Source organism: Erinaceus europaeus, chromosome 15, assembly GCF_950295315.1.
Source record: "Erinaceus europaeus chromosome 15, mEriEur2.1, whole genome shotgun sequence".
NCBI lineage: Eukaryota > Metazoa > Chordata > Mammalia > Eulipotyphla > Erinaceidae > Erinaceus > Erinaceus europaeus.
In genome coordinates, this window is record NC_080176.1 from 5523958 (window position 1) to 5544046 (window position 20089).

General features: G+C 61.7%; 1 protein-coding gene across 7 annotated transcripts; it reads left to right on the forward strand.

Annotated features, from left to right (window-relative positions):
• The first annotated feature begins 735 nt into the window (after positions 1 to 735).
• CASKIN1 (CASK interacting protein 1) lies at positions 736 to 19963 on the forward strand. Of its 7 annotated transcripts, none has more exons than XM_060172594.1 (20): positions 736 to 906; positions 8416 to 8467; positions 8556 to 8653; positions 9076 to 9221; positions 9342 to 9437; positions 9507 to 9637; positions 10750 to 10858; positions 10939 to 11047; positions 11135 to 11229; positions 11310 to 11427; positions 12505 to 12603; positions 12686 to 12768; positions 12853 to 12937; positions 13011 to 13102; positions 13647 to 13757; positions 13848 to 13949; positions 15263 to 15401; positions 15469 to 17493; positions 17708 to 18171; positions 18565 to 19963. In XM_060172594.1, exons 1-20 carry the CDS (start codon positions 813 to 815, stop codon positions 18625 to 18627), a joined length of 4311 nt encoding a protein of 1436 aa, XP_060028577.1. In that variant the 5' UTR covers positions 736 to 812; the 3' UTR covers positions 18628 to 19963. The 7 variants fall into 7 exon arrangements, with proteins under 7 accessions (XP_060028577.1, XP_060028578.1, XP_060028574.1 ...); XM_060172595.1 differs by having other exon boundaries at positions 17778 to 18171; XM_060172591.1 differs by having other exon boundaries at positions 10939 to 11229.
• Positions 19964 to 20089: the final 126 nt, after the last annotated feature.

Genomic DNA, 20089 nt, shown 5'->3' on the forward strand with positions numbered 1-20089 from the left:
AGAAGGATGAAGAGGCTGGATGGGTCCTGGGTGACAGTGATTGTCGGGGTGCAGGGGTGCCAGCTCAGATGTGCTAGTGGGCTGCGACCCCTTGCTGGAGTAACAGGCTTGAGCCCCTGGGATGGCTGCTCTGGAGGGAGCGCCCCAGCGGGTGCAGGCTCTAGCAGAGCTGAGGAGCCGTGGGTACTAGATGGGGCTGCACCCCACTCGGGAAGAGGCTGGGGAGGGGCTCTGCATTGTTTGTGGAGCCAGCAGAGGCTGCAGGGGGGAGGTGACATGCGGGGGTGCGGGTTCCCCGACACCGAATTCATTATCGGGACATTCCTCTTCACAGCCTCCACACCTCCCACGGGAACCCCGGGCCGCCGGGTGTCTCACAGCCTGGGGCCTCGGGCCCCCTGGTCCCCGGGTCCCCGCCCGCCTCGGAGTCCGCCCCCGCGCCGCCCCCCATCCCGCAGCGACTGGAAGCCTCGCGGCTCAGCCCGGCGCCGGCCCCCAGGTCTCCGGGGCGCGGGTCCGCAGAGGCGGGCGGGGGCGCACGGAGGTCAGCGGCCGCGGGAGGGACCCCGGCGTCCGGGAGGCGGCGCCAGGTGCCGCGCCCCCGCCCGCCGCCCGCCGCCCGCCGCCCCCCGCCCGTGACGCGCGCCGCCCCCTGGCGCCGGGAGCCGAGCAGCGGAGCCCGAGGACGGCGGCGGGAGCGGCGGGCGCGGCGGGCGCGGCGGGCGGCGGGCGGCGGGCGGCGGGCGGGCGCAGCAGGCGGCGGGGCCGCGGGGCCGCCGCCGCCGGGAGCGCAGAGCGAGGAGCCGCCGGCCATGGGGAAGGAGCAGGAGCTGGTGCAGGCGGTGAAGGCGGAGGACGTGGGCACCGCGCAGAGGCTGCTGCAGAGGCCGCGGCCCGGCAAGGCCAGTGAGTGCGGGGCGGGTGCGGGGATGCTCGGTCCCCGGGGGCGGGGCGGCGCCGGCCCCCGGCCCCCGGCCGCGCGCACCGGAGGAGGGGCGGCCCACGCCCCGGGGACCCGGCACCCACCTCCCCTCGGGGCTGCGCGGACCGCGTGAGGCTCCGCCGGGACCTGTAAAGGGCGAGGCCGCGCCCCCTCCCCCGGCCGAGGAGAGGGGCGCCGGGGGAGGGGCGACCCCAGGCTCCAGGTCCCGGCCAGACCCCCGCCTAGCCCGCATGTTTATACCGATGTTGCGGGGAGGGGGGGGTAGGACCACGCTGGGGGTGTGGCTGCCCAGGCATGGCCGGGTTGGGGCCTTCGCTGCCACCGAGCCCAGGCCAAGGTCGCCCAGCCCGGGGCCGACCGGGGGGCGAGGGTGCCAGCTCCGGGTCCGGCGCGCTGCCACAGACCCTGGGCAGCTTGGGTCTGGCTTGGGGGTGGGAGGGGCAAGGTGCGGGGGGTGGGGGTGGGGGTGGGGGGGCGCCCCCCGGGGTCCCCAGGAGCGCGCGCCACTATGGCCCCGGGGAAGGGCCGGGCGGTGAACGCGCTGCTCCCCCCACACAGCCCCGCGAGGCCCGCAGCCTTCCCCGGGGGCCGCGATGGACCGATGGGCGTGTGCGACTGCGCGCCCGGCGTGTCGGGCACCGGGGCGGCGGGCAGGCTCCGCAGGGCGGCACGTGCGGTCGGCCCCCTCCCCCCGCCTCCCTCCCCCCGGGCGGTGCGTACGCGGCGGGCGCGCGCGGTGAGGGCTCCCCTCTCCTCTCTGCCGGAGGCGTCTCTACCGACAAGCGGCACCTCCTGGGGAAAACCGGGCCGGGGGTTGCGGGCGAGGAGGGCCCCTCCGCCTTGGCCTCCTGCCCTGCTCCCGGGCTGGGCACGGCTTGCGCTTGGGGCTGGCTTCTGGGCCTCAGGCTCCTCAAGGGAGGACTTCCAGGCAGAGGCAGGCTCCGCAGGGCCCCCAAGAGCAGGTGGACCGGACACCTAGTGGCTGAGCGACCTTGGGCACCATGCCAGCTGGACCCCTAGAGCTGCAGGCTAGTGGGGAGCACGGGGTGGGGGGGGCAGACTCTGAGCAGGTGTTGAGGTGGGGAAGTGGAGGCATGAGAGGTGGGGTGCCTCTTCCTATCTAATCTGCAGGCCCGGGAAGGTTTAGAGGCGTGGGGCACCACTTGGGACCCTGCATGGCCCCGGGGGACCCCCGCTTTGGCCCCCAGATCTGGGCTGACTCACTCACGGGGAGGGCAGGCAAAAAATCAGCCGAGCAATCCCTCCATGAATTAGCCCGGTCGCCATGGCAACACTGGCCTGCTTTGGAGTAAGATGTCTTTGGATTCTGCAAAGTACAGCCTGAGTTTGGGCCACTGGTAAGGGGCAGCTAGCAGGGTCCCCCTAACACCCCATGGGCAGCAGAGGGGTTCTCAGGAGATTAGTCTTGGCCTCTTGCTCAACCCTCCCTCCCTCCATTGCCGCCCCCATCTGTCAGAACCACTCTCCCGCCTTGGAGGGCACCGCCCCCCACCTGACACCCTCACATTGTCCTTGAGGGGAGAGCCTGCTGGGAACCCACCAGCTGTTGGACGCACCCCTGCCCTTCATTCTGGTTTCACCCCCCCCCCAACTCCCTGAGGACCCCAGGCCTGTGTTCCTCTTTCTCTTTGGCCCATTCGTGTCCCCTTCCAGCTTCTGACCCAGAATTCCTGACCTGGGGAGCCCCCTAATCTTGACTCCTGAGGTGCCTGCTTGGAGAGAGACTCCCCAGGCCCTGTCCACACTCGGTGCTAGAAGTGAGCCTCCTCCTAGCTCTGCTGGCCCTGGGGTGCTGGGAGGCAGAGACCCCCTGATCCTACCTATCTGGGGTGCTGGGAGGGGACGCCCACCTATCTTGGGGTGCTGGAAGCAAGAACACTTTGCCCTGCCTGCACTGAGGTGCTGAGAGGGGATTGAACCCAATATATCTCCCCCCCTCGCTTTAATAAATACTTAGTTATTATTGAAAGGGGGGTGGCCGGACCATCATTCTGGCATGTGATTTGAGGATCGCACTCAAGACCTCATGCTTGAGGGTTCAGCACTTTACCCTGCATCTCCTCTCAACTCACAAGGGCCTTCTGTTTCCAACACTCTAGTCACTGTGCCATCTCAAAGGCCGCAGGTAAATAATCTTAAAAATCAGGGTCAAGGAAATCGCTTTGCCACGCGTGTGACTCAGGTTCAAGCCTGGCTCCCTGTGCTTTAAGGGAAACTTCAGGGCTGTGGTGTCTCCCTCTCTTGTTATTTTATTTATTTATTTTTAATAATTTGTTTATTTATTCATGAGAAAGATAGGCAGAGAGAAAAAGAACCAGACATCACTCTGGCACATGTGCTGCCGGGGATTGAACTCAGGATCTCATGGTTGAGAATTCAATGCTTTATTCACTATGCCACCTTTCAGATCATTTTATTTTATTTTAATTCTTTAGGTATTTATTTTACCAGAATTACTCAACTCTGGCTTAATAGGCCTGGAGCAGACCAGGGGTCTTGAACCCATCTGCTCACGTGTAATAACATGTGTGCTCTACCAGCTGACCCACCAGTTGGCCCTCTTTCAGCCTAGACTGGTGAAGCCCTAGAGGTGATTAAAAAAAAAAAATTAACTGACCCCAGGGAGACAGTAGCTTAGTGCTTAGTGGGATCACGTATGTGTGAGAGCCTGACACGGCGTTACATCATTCATGATATATACTCACTGGTTACTGACAGAGAGAAGGAGAGAGCACCAGAGCATCGCTCTGACGGAGGGATGCTGGAGATCAGGCTCATACGCCCAAGTCCTCTGGCCACTGTGCTACCTCCTGGGTTGCTGGCACCACATTATAATGAGCAGGGTGAGAGCGGGGTAGATAGCATAACGGGTATGCAAAGAGACTTTCAGGCAAGAGACTCTGAAATCCCAGGTTCAGTCCCCTGCACCACCATAAACCAGAGCTGAGCAGTGCTCTGGGAAAAAGAAGGGGAGGAGGACAAAGAGGAGGGAAAGTAGAAGAAAAAAGCAGGGTGGCAGGGTCGGGCGGTAGCACAGCGGGTTAAGTGCACATGGTATGAAGCGCAAGGACCGGCATTAAGGATCTCGGTTCGAGCCCCCGGCCCCCCACCTGCAGGGGGGGCACTTCATAGGCGGTGAATAAGGTCTGCAGGTGTCTATCTTTCTTTCCACTCTCTATCTTCTCCTCCTCTCTGTATTTCTCTCTGTCTTGTCCAACAACAATGACAGCAACAACAACAAGGATGAACAAGGGCAACAAATGGAAAAAAAAAGTAGCCTCCAGGAGCAGTGGGTATGTAGTGCAGACACTGAGCCCCATCGATGACCCTGGAGGCAAAAAAAAAGGCAGGGTGGCCTGGGAAGGGGTACCGGACTCCCAAGCGTGTGACTCCGAGTTTGACCCCGTCATCACATGTGCCAGAGCAATGCTGATTCTCTCCTCATCTCTCTCATTAATAACTGACTTTAAATTGTTTTCTTTAGTTATTTAGTGGACAGAGACAGAAGTTGAAGAGGAGGTAAAGACAGAAAGAGAAGGAGAGACCCCTGCAGCCCTGCTCCACCATTGTGAAGCTTTCCCCCTGCAGGTGGGGGCCAGGAAGTTGTGCTTGGGTCCCATGTTTGGTAACACATATGCTCTACTAAGTGCACCGTCACGTGGCCCCAGTAAATACGTTCATAGAAATAACTAAAAGTCAGGGAGTCGGGCGGTAGCGCAGCAGGTTAAGCACACGTGGTGCAAATCGCAAAGACTGGCTTAAGGATCCCGGTTCGAGCCCCGACTCCCCCACCTGCAGGGGAGTCCCTTCACAGGCGGTGAAGCAAGTATCTCTCCTTCTCTCCCCCTCTGTCTTCCCCTCCTCTCTCCATTGCTCTCTGCCCTATCCAACAACAATGATATCAGTAACAACAATAATAATAACCACAACAACGTTAAAAAACAACAACAAAGGGCAACAAAAGGGGGGACAAATGGCCTCCAGGAGCAGTGGATTCCTGGTGCAGGCACCGAGCCCAGCAATCACCCTGGAGGCAAAAAAAGTGGGGTGCCTGCTTCCAGAAGTGTCGACAGTATCGGGAGGGTTACAGCAGGGCATGCTGGTGGGCCTGGGGACCTTAGAGTGACCATGTAGCCATGAAGTGGCCCCCTGGGTGGTCCACTAGAGGAGCCCCCTTTGGGCAAGCTGGCTGGACACCTGTCTCTCTGGAGTTTGGGGTGAGGCAAGACACACTGGTGACATAGTGAAAGCATAGCAGATGGGAGGAGACGACTGCCCTGGGCTGGGCTCAGAGCCCTCCCCCAGAAGGCCACACAGAGTGAAGACATGAAGGACAGTAGGCACTTGTAGGGGCCCCGGGTGGGTGCATAGAATGCCCCCTCCCACACAGGCATGTGCAAAGGTCCTGGGGGTGGGGTGACAAGTTGTCCAGGAGCTCCCTGGGGCAGGGGCAGGAGGGTGGCATGCGGTGGTGTCCCAGGAGACTGACAAGCTGGGGGGACCAAGGGCAAGTGGGTGCAACCTGGCTGGTGTGGAGTGGGTGTTTCTGGATAGCTTTCTGATACCGTGTGCACTTGAGGTGTGTTTTCTGCCACGGGTCTGGAGGGACTTAGTGATGGAGAAATAGACATGCAGGGCGGGGGTAGATAGCATAATGGTAATCCAAAGAGACTCTCAGTTTGGGCCTCCAAGGTCCCAGGTTCAATCCCCTGCACCACCATAAGCCAGAGCTAAGCAGAGCTCTGGTCGCTTTCACTCTGTATCTCTTTCACTAAAAATAAATAAAATTTATTAAAATAAAAGAGAGAGAGGGAGTCGGGTGGTGGCGTGGCGGGTTAAGCGCACGTGGCGCAAAGTGCAAGGACCGGCGTAAGGATCCTGGCTCGAGCCCCCGGCTCCCCACCTGCAGGGGAGTCAGTTCACAGGCGGTGAAGCAGGTCTGCAGGTGTCTGTCTTTCTCTCCCCGCTCTGTCTCCCCCTCCTCTCTCCATTTCTCTCTGTCCTATCCAACAACAACGATGACATCAGTAACAACAATAATAACTACAACAACAAGGGCAACAAAAGGGAATAAATAAATAATTAAAAAATAATAATAAAAGAGAGAAATAGACATGCAGCCCCCACCCCACATGTGTGTTCCTGCAGCCTCAAGAGAGGGTGGGGGTGGGGGAGATGGTTCACCCGGTACAGCACACACCGAACCTTGCTTGAGGCCTAGGGTTCCAGACCTGGACTGTGAGCCCTGGCCCCACATGGAAGCACCACAGACAGCAGCAGGAGAATCTGACGGGTGGTGTTGCGGTCTCTCCACTATCTTTCTTTTCTGTTTTTCTCTCTAAACGTACTTTCCCCCCTTTATTGGAGAGGTTAATGGCTTACAGTCAGCAGTAAAGCCCAGTAGTTTGTACGTGTGTAACATGTCTCAGTAAACGCATATTTTTAAAAATTTTATGTATTTTCCTTTTTGTTGCCCTTGTCTTTTTATTGTTGTTGTAGTTATTATTGTTGTTGTTATCGATGTCATCGTTGTGGGATAGGACAGAGAGAAATGGAGAGAGGAGGGGAAGACAGAGAGGGGGAGAGAAAGACAGACACCTGCAGACCTGCTTCACCGCCTGTGAAGTGACTCCCCTGCAGGTGGGGAGCCGGGGATCCTTAAGCCGGTCCTTGTGCTTTGTGCCATGTGCGCTTAACCTGCTGCACTACCGCCCAGCTCCTCCTTTTTTTTCCTATTTTTTTTATTGGATAAAGCAGAGAGAAATTGAGAGTGAGAGGAAGCTAGATAGGGAGAGAGACACCTGTAGATCCATTTCACTGCTTGTGAAGCATCCCCCCTACAGGTGGGGAGCCAGAGCTTGAACTTGGGTCCTTGCGCGTGTTAACCTGTGCATTTAGATAGGTGTGCCACCAGCCAACCCACCCCAGCCCCGTTCATTCATTTTTTAAGTTACTTATTTATTTTAATGAGAGAGATGTGGAGAGACCAGGTGACTGCTGAGCCCTGACTGATGGTGGTGCTGAAGATTGAACCTGGGACCTGAGAGCGTCAGGCAGGAGAGTCTTTTCCATAATAACCACTATGGTGTCTCCCCAGCCCAGAACATTTATTTATTTATTTTTTAAAGATTTTATTTATTCATGAGAAATATAGGAGGAGAGAGAAAGAACCAGACATCACTCTGGTACATGTGCTGCTGGGGATTGAACTCAGTACCTCATGGTTGAGAGTCCAATGCTTTATCCACTGTGCCATCTCCCAGACCACCCAGAACATTCATTTATTAATGAGAGAGAACCAACATATTACTCATTCAGGTCACATGACCTCCTGCGTGGCCACCTCTGGGGCCTCAGAAAAGCTTCAGTGAAGAGGCTGGGCCTGGGGGCTGCTCAGAAGTGTGAGGTCACGACCTTGTCAAGACAGTTGACACAGGAAGGGCCCTGTGCCGACTCCTACCCAGGGGAGGGCTGGCCTTGCTGCTGGCTGGGAAAACCCGACCCCCTCACTGGGGCAGAGGTCGGGGTGGGGGTGGGGCATATCCTTTGGAACTGATGTTAGGAACTCCCACTCAGAAGCCCGCATTGGCCAAGGGCATAGTGTTCGAATCCAGATCCCGGGAGCCTTCTACCCTTCACCTGAGCTGAGACCCTGTGCCGGTGATATTACTTCCCAGTTTAATGGAGTGGCATTTGAGGCCCAGAGATGAATAGGTGGCAGAGTAAAAAATTAGAGACAGGGCCAGGCAGTGGCACACCTGGTTAAATGCACACATTACAGTGTTCACCTGGCTTGGGCAGCTGGTGCTGTAGGGGTCACCCTGCCCCCCTCCCTCACAGCCATGACAAAGGGGCTTCTGTCTGTCTTGCCCCTCCCTCAGGGCGCCACTGACCCACAAATGGGTTATGTAACCATGGCCTGGCTGGGCAGGGGCTGGCCCGAGGCCTCCTGGACCATTGCCCGTGGGGAGGGCATTGGTGGGCACCCTCTGGCTGGCAGAGCTGGTGGAGGCCCTGAGGAGACATGGGTACCCTCCAGGAGAGCACCTGGAGCTGCGGATGAAGTGGCCACTTTCCCGTGTCACTCAGAGGTCACCCTTCCTGCCTCCTGGCAGGGAGTGGGGGGAGCTGGCTCCTCGTAGAAGTGCCCCCTGCCTCGGTGTTCCAGACTTCCCAGGCCACCCCCGGCCCCATCTGGGTCCCTCTGAGAGACAGTCTGGGCCAGCTGTCTCCCTCCCACCACCATTGGGTGCTCAGCCTGGGTGCTCGGCAGGTGCTATGCACATGTGTGTTCCGGGGGGCAGGTCATGTGCCAGCTGGGGACAGGCCATGACACCCCTCACCCCAGTTAAGTGGGAAACCATCACCCCCAGAGGGGGCAGTGAAGGTGTGCCAGAGGGCTTCAGCTCCCAGCCTGTAGGGCCACCCTCAGCCCTGCTTCCTGTCCCCAGAGCTCCTGGGCTCCACCAAGAAGATCAACGTCAACTTCCAGGACCCCGATGGGTGAGTGATTCCTTAGAGTGGGTGGGGTGGGCTCCCCGGGAGGCCTGGGGGGGGACATCTCCCAAGCCCACCATCCCCCCACATCCAGCTTCTCTGCACTGCACCACGCGGCCCTGAATGGCAACACAGAGCTGATCAGCCTGCTGCTGGAGGCCCAGGCGGCCGTGGACATCAAAGACAACAAAGGCAAGTCGATGGGAGTCAGGTAGTAGCACAGCAGGTTAAGTGCACATGGCGCAAGAACGAGGACCAGCGTAAGGATCCCGGTTTGAGCCCCCGCTCCCCACCTGCAGGGGGGTCACTTCACAGGCAGTGAAGCAGGTCTGCAGGTGTCTATCTTTCTCTCCCCCTCTCTGTCTTCCCCTCTTCTCTCCATTTCTCTCTGTCCTATCTAAAAACGACGACATCAATAACAACAACAACAATAACTACAACAACAATAAAAAGACAATAAGGGCAACAAAAGGGAAAAAAAATAAATAAAAATTAAAAAAAATTTTTTTAAAAAAGGCCAGGCAGTGGTAACCCCAGGGTCTCGTGGGGGGCGTGGGAGGCCGGTCTTGGGGGCCTGGGCGGGGACCACTGCCCATGGCTCGCACCCCATCCAGGCATGCGACCGCTGCACTACGCGGCCTGGCAGGGCCGCAAGGAGCCCATGAAGCTGGTGCTGAAGGCGGGCTCGGCCGTGAACGTGCCGTCTGACGAGGGCCATATCCCGCTGCATCTGGCAGCCCAGCACGGGCACTACGACGTGGTGAGGACCTCTCCGGGGGGCGGCAGGGGAGTGGGGGGCAGGGATAGCCCCACCCATCCACAGACACCCAGCCTGAACCCCATGGTGCACCCCCTTCCCCCCCCCCCCCGCCCCCTGCAGTCTGAGATGTTGCTGCAGCACCAGTCTAACCCGTGCATGGTGGACCACTCGGGCAAGACACCGCTCGACCTGGCCTGCGAGTTCGGCCGCGTGGGGGTGAGTGTTCCGGGGAGTGGGGGCAGGGTGGGGAGCAGACCCCCGGCCTAATGCCGACCCTCCCTGCAGGTGGTGCAGCTCCTGCTGAACAGCAACATGTGCGCTGCGCTGCTGGAGCCCCGGCCCGGGGACACCACCGACCCCAATGGCACCAGCCCCCTGCACCTGGCCGCCAAGAATGGCCACATTGACATCATCAGGTGGGGGCCGGGCCGGGCTGGCAGACGTGGGGGGGGGGGCTCAAGCTTGATCCCCCACCAGCAGCCAGAGCTCAGTGCTGCTCTGTTAACTTTTTTTTTTTTAATTTTATTTATTTATGAGAAAGATAGGAGAGACAGAGAAAGAACCAGACCACTCCAGTACATGTGCTGCCGGGGATCAAACTCAGGACCTCATGCTTGAGAGTCCAGTGCCTTGGCCACTGTGCCACCTCCCAAAGCACTTTTTTTTTTTTTTTTTAAAAACTATCTTTACTTATTATTGGATAGAGACAGCCAGAATTTGAGAGGGAAGGGGGTGGTAAGAGAGGGAGAAAGACACCTGCAACACTACTTCACCACTCGTGAAACTTTTCCCTGCAGGTGGGGTCCGGGGGCTTGAACCTGCTTCCTTGCGCATTGTAACATGTACGCTCAACCAGGTGCGCCACCACCTGGCTCCCTGCTCTGGTCAAATAACAAAATGTGGGTCAGAGAGGTAGCTCAGCAGGCAGGGAGTCTGCTTTGCTAACACAGGGCCCAGGGAAGCTCCAGCCATGCTGTGTTCTAGCTGAATGCCGAAACCTGACACCGGGGAGATAGCGTCCTTGGTAGTGCAACAAGCTCTCGTGCCTGGGGCTGCAAAGTCCCAGGTTCAATCCTGGGTACCACCAGAAGCCAGAGCTGAGCAGTCCCTTGGCTCTGAAAGAAAAAAGGAAGGGGTGGCCTGGCAGGAGAAAGTGCATGCACGAGGCCCAGCTCTGCAAAACTAACAATACAGGGGCAGCCTGGGGCTGGTCAGCCCTTGGTGCAAAATTCTTGGGGCGTGAGGGTCCCAACTTCTGAAGCCCCCTCCTCTGTGGGGTGATCTGGAGCAGAAACTCAAAGCCCCTGAGCCTGTCTCCACACTTGGAAGCTGGCATCATAGCAACATCTAAGCTCAGATAAGCTGAGAGAAAAACAGCACAGAGGCCCCCTCTGTGGCTCAGGCATTTGAACCACCTGCGCTTAACCCGCTGCACTACCGCCCGACTCCCTGGCTCAGACATTTGGGGTGGCTTGAGGGTGCTGGGGTGCTGAGCTCGTCTGCAAGGGCCCGTGGCTCGCACCCCCAGACTCCTCCTGCAAGCGGGCATCGACATCAACCGGCAGACCAAGTCAGGCACAGCCCTGCATGAGGCTGCGCTCTGCGGGAAGACGGAGGTGGTACGGCTGCTGCTGGACGTGAGTGGGGGGCCCGAGGCAGGTAAGGCTGGGGGCTGGGGCGGGGTGCCCAATGAGGCCTGACCCTCTGGCGCCTGCAGAATGGGATCAACGCCCACGTGCGGAACACCTACAGCCAGACGGCTCTGGACATCGTGCACCAGTTCACTACGTCACAGGCCAGCAAGGAGATCAAGCAACTGCTGAGAGGTGGGCCTGGGCGGCACCTGGGGCCGGGACGGGCACGGGGCCAGGCCGGCCGGCAGGACTGGGGGGGTTCGCCTCCTGTGTCCCCAGAGGCCTCTGCAGCCCTGCAGGTGCGGGCGACCAAGGATTACTGCAACAACTACGACTTGACCAGCCTCAACGTGAAGGCAGGGGATATTATCACAGTAAGGAGAGGCCGGGCCGGGGGCCGGATGCTCAGCCTGGAGCGGGGTTGGGATGTCTCCTGAGTCTGTCCCGCCTGCAGGTCTTAGAGCAGCACCCAGATGGCCGCTGGAAGGGCTGCATCCATGACAACCGGACTGGCAATGACCGTGTGGGCTACTTCCCATCCTCCCTGGGCGAGACTATCACCAAGCGCCCAGGCAAGAGGCCCTGCTCAGCGCGTCGGGAGGGAGGGAACAGGAAGGCCCTGCTGGGTTAGAGGTCCGGAGCGTGTCCCGAGCCCAGTCTTCCTTTAGAGGACAGACCTGTAGGGCCAGGGGTGACCCAGACAGATGTCTTCTCGGCAGACCTTAAGAGAACAGGGCTGTGATATCAGCATGACAGGAAACACCAATCACCGATGCAGGGCCTGTTTGGAGGCGAACTTTATTATTATTTTTTTCATTTATTTATTTATTTATTTGCCTCTTGGGTTATTGCTGGGGCTCGGTGTCTGCACTATGAATCCACTGCTCCTGGAGGCTATTGTTCCCCTTTTTGTTTATCATTGTTGTTGTTGTTATTATTGTTATTGCTCTCATTGTTGTTGGATAGGACAGAGAGAAATGGAGAGAGGGAAGGCACAAAGGCAGAGAGAGAGACACCTGCAGACCTGCTTCACTACTTGTGAAGCGTCTCTGCTGCAGGTGGGGAGCTGGGACTTGAACCCAGTCCTTGCACATAGTACTGTGTGTGCTTGACCAGATGTGCCATCGCCCAGCCCCTTGGAGCGAGCTTTAGACAGGTGCTCAGAGAGGGCCTGCCAGTGGGGCCTCGAGTCAGGAGAGTCAGCCCTGTGGAGGGGTCCAAGGAAGCCAGTGTGTATTGACCCCCTGGCATGGAGGTCAGCAGGTGTGTGGCCGTGGACATTTCCTCCCACCCCCTGGCATGGAGGTCAGCAGGTGGGGTGGGGGTATGTGGGGCTCAATAGAAGGTGTGGCCAGCCCTCCCCTGGCCATCTGGCTCCTGGGGGCCTTTTCCTTCCCCCAGTTCAGTGGGGTCACAAGCCTTTGTGGACCTACAGGGCCCCTCTGCCACACTCCTTCACCCCACATGCTGGGAGGGGAGTGACTTCGGAGAGTCTCCCAGCTTGGAGGCAGCAGGGCAGGAGGCCTTGGGCTTCCGGAGGGTGTACTCTGTCCTCTACCTTCTGTGGCTCGGCCTCCTGTTCACTCTCCCTGCAGCCCCTGGGCTGGGGCTGGGCTGCGGGACTCACGGAGGCTGTGCTGGGTACACAGGTCCCCGGGCCGGCGCTGAAGCAAGCCCACCGCAGGGGGGTGGCTCGGGGCCCTCCGCACCCCCAGAGGAGATCTGGGTGCTGAGGAAGCCTTTTGCAGGTAGGCAGGCCCTCCAGGGAGTGTGGGGGGCACTTGGCAAGGGAACCTGGTGAGCTCTGCTGATGGCACCCCTATCCTGCAGGTGGGGACCGCAGCGGCAGCCTGAGCAGTGCTGGCCGGAGTGGTGGTGGCCATGCCCTGCATGCTGGCGCTGAGGGGGTCAAGGTATGTGGGGTGGGTGATGGGGGGTGGGTGTGGCAGGGGGCTGCTCTGCAGCAGCTCAGGCCAGCCCACCCGTCTGGCTTGCAGCTCTTGGCCACAGTGCTCTCACAGAAGTCCGCATCTGAGCCCAGCCCTGGGGACAGCGCCAGCAAGCCCCCAGAAGGCTCTGCAGGTGAGAGTAGCTCAGGTGGGGGTCTGGCCAGGGGAGCCCAACCCAGAGGCCCCACGTGTTGTCTCGTCCCCAGGTGCAGCCCGCACCCAGCCCCCAGCAGCCCTCACGGGGCAGGCCTACGGGGACCAGACTCCCAAGAAGCTGGAGTCGGCATCAGAGGGCAAGGTACCGGGCCAGGCCAACTGCAGGGAGGGAGCCTGGGGTGCTGGCGGGCCTGGCCACAGCGCAGCCGGGGCCGGGCCAGGCCAGACTGCGTCCTTCTGTCGGTCTGTGTGTGTCGTGTGCACACGCCTGTGTGTAGGTGTTGTCAGCTGTGTGTAGGTGTGAGCTGGCCGCAGAGTGTGGCACGAGTGGGCGGGCACGCTGTGTGTGTGCATGAGGTGGGCATGAGCAGCTGGCTGAGACCACACACCTCTGGCCGGGGCCCACCTGCCAGGGAGGCCGCCCCGTCCAGAGCCACCGTGTCAGGAGTCCCTGGTGCAGACATGCAGACTGGGCAGGCAGGCCTGTGACGGACTGCAGCTGGACCCTCCCACGGGAGATCCCGGAAGGGCCCGGATGAGGCTCCAGGCGGCGGCGGCCGGGACGGCAGATCGAGGAGCCAGACTGCAGCACCAGGACCGGTGGACAGCGAGCAAGCAGCGTGCTGAGGAGGCCCCGCGGAGGCTGGCGGGTGGCCAGCCTGCAGAGGGTGCCTTGTGTCTTCCAGAGTGCCGAGGCCGTCAGCCAGTGGCTCGCCACCTTCCAGCTGCAGCTCTATGCCCCCAATTTCCTCAGTGCCGGCTATGACCTGCCCACCATCAGCCGCATGACTCCCGAGGTGAGCTCCCAGTCAGCCAGGATGCAGAGATGCCCTCCCAACCCCCCCGCACCCCTGCAGCATGCTGCTGACAGCCCCTCCTCTGTCTAGGACCTCACAGCCATTGGGGTCACCAAGCCAGGCCATCGGAAGAAGATCAGCGCTGAGATCAGCAGCCTGAGTGTCCCCGACTGGCTGCCTGAGCACAAGCCTGTAAGGTCCCCTGCACCCCAGTGGCCGGGCCGGATGGACAGGCAGACAGACAGATGGGCTGCCTCCAGCTCCACTGCCTACCTGCCCCCTGGGGCTCCAGGGACAGGGAAGCCAGGGTGGCCCCTGCAGTGCCCAGCCTGGGAAGCCACTTTTTGTCCTTGTGCACGTGGCAAGGCCCCTGGGGCAGGGTGACAGCCTCAGGGAGCTGCTGGGCGAGGGAACACAGCGCCAGGAGTGTGCACGCGCTCTGAGTGCCGCTCAGCCTGGCGCACAGCTGGCTGCACAGGGGCCCATGTGGCTGGGCTGGGCTTGCACACACGCACGTATACAGACACAGGCAGGTGTCAGACACGCAGAGCTGCTACCTGCCAGGCCTCATGCTGTGACTGTGGCCCGGGAGAAGAGGGCCTGGGGCCACCCAGCCCAGCTCCTCTCAGGGCCACACCCTGACCTCCGGGCTCCCATGGCCTCTAAGCATCCCAGGATCCTGAGTGGGGGGTGGCAGGTCTGGGCTGCTCCATCCTCCTGGGGCCACTCAGTCAGCGGCTCAGGAGCCTCATGTGGCCCCGCGCACAGGGGTGTCTGAGTGTGCCGTGTGCATGGCGTCCAGCTGGGAGCGTGGCTGGCCAACGGTCCTGGGTGAATATGCTGGGAGCTTGCACACGTGTGACACTGAGAGTCTGCCTGGGGCAGATGGGGTGATGGATGGCAAGTGGGGTGTGAGCGTGCCTTGTGCCTTGAGGATGCTGGTGCCCGTGTGTGGCTGGGGCAGGTGTGCCCGGTATCCGGTCGATGGTGCCGTGTGTCTGTGTCTCTGACGTGTAGGAACTGTCCCCAAAGCCACCTCTCTTCCCCCGGGTGGTGTCCTGAGCCTGGGCCTCCCTGTGTGTATGTGTGCTCAAGCGTGTTCGTGTGTGTGTATGTGTGCTCAAGCGTGTTCGTGTGTGTGTATGTGTGCTCAAGCGTGTTCATATGTGTATGTGTGCTCAGGCATGTTCGTGTGTGTGCTCAAGAGTGTTCATGTGTGCTCAAGCATGTGTGTGTGTGTGTGTGTGTGCGCTCAAGCATGTTCGTGTGGTGTGTGTGTGTGTGCTCAAGTGTGTTCATGTGTGTGTGGGGGGGAGTTGAGGGAGGGGAGCTGGCCTTGTGCTCATGCAGGGGCTGCGCTGTCTCCAAAGTTGACACCCTGGGCTGTCCGTGTGTCCTGTCTGTCTGTGCCGGGATGGCCTTTCGCCCCCCTCCCCCACTGCGGTGGCCAGAGCAGCAGGGTGCGGGCACCGGCTGGGGCTGCCCTCAGTGTCCGCTGTCCGCAGGCCAACCTGGCCGTGTGGCTCTCCATGATTGGCCTGGCGCAGTACTACAAGGTGCTGGTGGACAATGGCTACGAGAATGTGGACTTCATCACTGACATCACTTGGGAGGACCTGCAGGAGATTGGCATCACCAAGCTGGGTGAGGGCCTGCCCCCCACCGTCCCCCATGGTGTCCCGTCCCGCCTGACCCACCCGTGTCCCCACAGGACACCAGAAGAAGCTGATGCTGGCAGTGCGCAAGCTGGCTGAGCTGCAGAAGGCAGAGTACGCCAAGTATGATGGGGGACCCCTGCGCCGCAAAGCGCCCCAGTCCCTGGAGGTGATGGCCATCGAGTCGCCACCCCCTCCTGAGCCAGCCCCAGCTGACTGCCAGTCGCCCAAGATGACTACCTTCCAGGACAGTGAGCTTAGCGGCGAGCTGCAGGCGGCCCTGACAGGACCCACTGAGGGGGCCACCGCCGCTGAGAAGCCCTCCAACCAACTGCCACCCATCCCCAGGGCCTCAGCACGGCCGGAACCCAGCCTGGGCGGGCGAGCACGGCACATGAGCAGCTCCCAGGAGCTGTTGGGCGATGGGCCTCCAGGCCCTGGCAGCCCCATGTCCCGGAGCCAGGAGTACCTGCTGGATGAGGGCTCCGCCCCTGGCACCCCGCCCAAGGAGGCCCGCCCCAGCCGCCATGGCCACAGCATCAAACGGGCCAGCGTGCCCCCGGTGCCCGGGAAACCACGGCAGGTTCTGCCGTCTGGAGCCAGCCCCTTCACGCCCCCTCAAACGCCCACAAAGGCTCGGCCAGGCTCCCCCCAGGCCTTGGGAGGGCCCCATGGTCCCGCCCCCATCACAGCCAAGGTGAAACCCACCCCCCAACTGCTGCCACCCACGGAGCGCCCCATGTCCCCCCGCTCACTGCCCCAGTCTCCTACGCACCGTGGCTTTGCCTATGTGTTGCCCCAGCCTGTGGAGAGTGAGGCCAGTCCAGCTGCTCCCGGGCCCCTGCCTGCCCCAACACCTGTGCCCACGCTGTGCCTGCCCCCCGAGGCGGATGCAGAGCCAGGACGGCCCAAGAAGCGAGCCCACAGCCTGAACCGCTACACAGCCTCCGACAGCGAGCCAGAGCGGGATGAGCTGTTGGTGCCTGCTGCTGCTGGGCCCTACGCAACCGTCCAGCGGCGTGTGGGCCGCAGCCACTCTGTGCGGGCACCCGCTGGCACCGACAAGAATGTGAACCGCAGCCAGTCCTTTGCTGTGCGGCCCCGGAAGAAGGGGCCCCCACCCCCGCCACCCAAACGCTCCAGCTCGGCCATGGGTAGCGCCAACCTGGCCGATGAGTCGGTGCCAGATGCTGAGACCGAGGGTGTGGGCCCTGATGACAGCCGGCTGGGGGTTCGGGCACAGCGCCGGCGGGCCAGCGACCTGGCGGGCAGTGTGGACACAGGCAGCGCCGGCAGTGTGAAGAGCATTGCGGCCATGCTGGAGCTGTCCTCCATTGGTGGCGGGGGACGGGCGGCACGCAGGCCCCCCGAGGGTCACCCCACGGTGCGCCCTGCCAGTCCAGAGCCCAGCCGGGTAGCCATGGTGCTGGCCTCGGTGAAGCACAAGGAGGCCATCGGTCCCGACGGAGAGGTAGTGAACCGGCGCCGCACGCTCAGCGGGCCTGTCACTGGACTCCTGGCCGCCGCTCGCCGGGGGCCTGGGGAGCCCACCGCATCTGCAGAGCATGGCCACTTTGTGGAGGATGGTGCCACCCGTCAGCGGCCCCGGGGTCCAGCCAAGGCAGAGGCGGGCGGCGAGGGTCCACCTCTGGCCAGAGTGGAGGCCAGCGCCACGCTCAAGAGGCGCATCCGGGCCAAGCAGAGTCAGCAGGAGGGCGTCAAGTTCATCCTCACGGAGTCTGACACAGTCAAGCGCAGGCCCAAGGCCAAGGAGCGTGAGGCAGGCCCCGAGCCGGCCCCGCCACTCTCCGTGTACCAGAATGGCACTGGCACGGTGCGTCGCCGGCTGGCCTCCGACCAGGCTGGGCCCCCCGAGTTGCCCCCACCGCCCCCACCTGCAGAGCCCCCACCCACGGACCTGATGCACCTGCCCCCGCTGCCCCTGCCTGAGGCTGATGGCCGCAAGCCAGCCAAGCCACCAGTCTCTCCCAAGCCTGTGCTGGCCCAGCCTGCACCCAAGATGCAGGGCTCGCCCACACCCGCCTCCAAGAAGGTGCCGCTGCCCGGCCCGGGCAGCCCAGGTAGGTGCATGGGGTCCGTTCTGTAGGGCTCAGCCTCTGCTTGCTCCAGTTTGAGGCAGGTGAAGGGCTCGGAAAAGTGTCCCCCGTCCCCACCAGCCAGCGACCACAGGCAGAGAGCTGTGACTAGAGGCACCAGTGCAGGGAGGTCACAGACACAGCTGGGGAGCGGCCGGGCATGGGAGGGGGAAGCTCAAGGGTCCTGTGGCTTGTTCAGGCAGCTGGACACAGCTGGAGGGGTGGGGCGCAGGGCCGTTCGCCGGGTGCCAGCCTCGCCCTCCCCGCAGAGGTGAAGCGCAGCCACGGCACGCCGCCCCCCGTGTCTCCCAAGCCGCCTCCGCCGCCCACGGCCCCCAAGCCCATCAAGGCCACAACGGCGCTGCCGTCGGGCAGCGCCGGCCCATCGCCCGCGCCCTCCCCGGCGCGCCAGCAGCCCACCGGCCTCGCCAAGCCCGCCAGCACGCCGCCCTCATTGAGCGCCAGCCCCGCCAAGCCCCCGTCCCCCGGCGTGCCCGCCAAGCCACCGCGCGCCGCCGCCGCCACTGCGCCCCCCGCAGCCTCCGATGGCGCCTCGCCCGGGGACAGCGCCCGGCAGAAGCTGGAGGAGACCAGCGCCTGCCTGGCTGCCGCGCTGCAGGCGGTGGAGGAGAAGATCCGGCAGGAGGACACGCAGGGCCCACGGTGAGTGCGGGGCGGGGCCTGGGAGGCCACGCCCACTACAGGGCGCACAGCATGGGCGGGGCTTGTTATGACCCCGCCCCGAGGCAATTGATCCTGGGTGGGTGGGGCTTGTTATAGCCCCGCCCACACACACGGCGCCACTGCCTTTGAGGGGCGGGGCTTGCCCTGACCACCTAGGAAAGACTGATCTGGGGTGGGCGGGGTTTGTTCTAACCCCTACAGCAGGCGATGTGCTGGATGGGTGGGGCTTACCCTAACCCCGCCTACGACAGAATGATCTAGGGTGGGCGGGGCCTGTCTAACCCCGCCCCTCAACAGGCATTGACGCAGGGTGGGCGGGGCCCAGGGCTGGGCAGCCTTTCTGGCTACCGGCTCAAGCTGTGCTGCCTCCAGCCCATCGGCCCTGGAAGAGAAGAGCACGGGCAGCATCCTGGACGACATTGGCAGCATGTTTGATGACCTGGCCGACCAGCTGGACGCCATGCTGGAGTGATGCGGCCGCCCCTGTCGGGCCGCCTGAGCTGCCCGGGTTCTGTGGGCACACCGACCTTACCTCAGGATGGGCACCTCTGGGCACAGCGTGAGCAAGCAGGCGGCAGCCAGGGGACAACCTGCCTGGAGGCCCAGCGCCTGCACAAGCACAACTGCCCCTGCCCGCCCCTGCCCGCCCAGGCCTCAAGCCCAGCCTGGGGGACCCAAGGGCTCTGGGCAGAAGCTGCTGCCTGTGGGCACCCGTCCCTGTCTGCTGCTTCCTGTGCAATATCTGCTGGGCTTCCCACCCACTACCAGGCTCTGTCTGGGTGAAGGGGCAGCTGCTGGTCCCTGTCGAGTCCAGTCTGGGCCCCCCAGGGAAGCAGTGGAGGGGGCAGCCAGGCACCTATGCACAGACCTATGCCCAGCACAGAACTGTCCGTTGGGATGCCTGCTGGCAGCTCCAGCACAGCACAAGGGGCTGGGGCTGGAGCCAGGGCCTCCTCCCCTCACTGCACCCCCCTCCCCCAGAATATAAGCTATTGAGAGTATTAATTTATTGGGAATGAGCTCAAGCAGACTTCCCCAGAGAAAACAAAAAGGTATAACTTTAACAAATATATATTTAAAGAAAGAAAAAATATTATTGACTCTATAGAAAACCATTTACCAACTGAGAGGACGCAGGAGTCCAGCTCAGGACAAAATCTAGCTGTTAAGAGGCCCAGGCTTCCTGTCTGTCCATTCGTCCTTCCCTCTTTCTGTCCAAGAGCGGCCAGGCCCCTGGCCTAGTAGCACAAATGGAGGCTGGGGGTACAGAGAGGGGCCCCCTGTGCCTTGCTTGCTGTGGCCCCCACTCTGCCCAGGGTGCCTGGGTGCTGGGCAGGCTGTGAGCAGTGTGGGGACCTCAGGCGCTGGCTGAGTGACAGCAGTGGGTGCGGGGTGAGCCTGGCCTGCCCCCTCCCAGGGCTCCTGGCAGACAGCCCTAGCCCACACACTTGGGTTCCCGGGACGCTTCTGCTTGTGGTGTGAGGCTGTGTCATGTGGTCCTGCTCCCACCCCCCCACCCCCAGTTGTGATTGGACTCCTCTATTGTGTTTTGCTGATCCACGTGTGTTGGGCACAACTTTGACATTTCTTTAAAAAAAATACAGTCATTTGAAAAAGGATTAAAAACACCGAAACCAGTGGGCGGGTGGAGAGGCCTGCTTTCCTACTAGTTGTGCACCTGGCTGTCCCCGGCCTCTTGGGGTTCAGCAGGCGGGGAGGGGGTGTCTGGGCAGGGGGCTACTGTCGGCTGACAATAAACAGCAGAAAAGAAGGTGCCTGGCTCACTTTTTCTGGGGGGGAGTGGGTTAGGGAAAGGAGGTGGGGACTCCTGGCCCTGGCATGGGACAGTCACCAGGAGGACATAACATGGTCCCTTCAGGGCTTGCCCATGGCCACC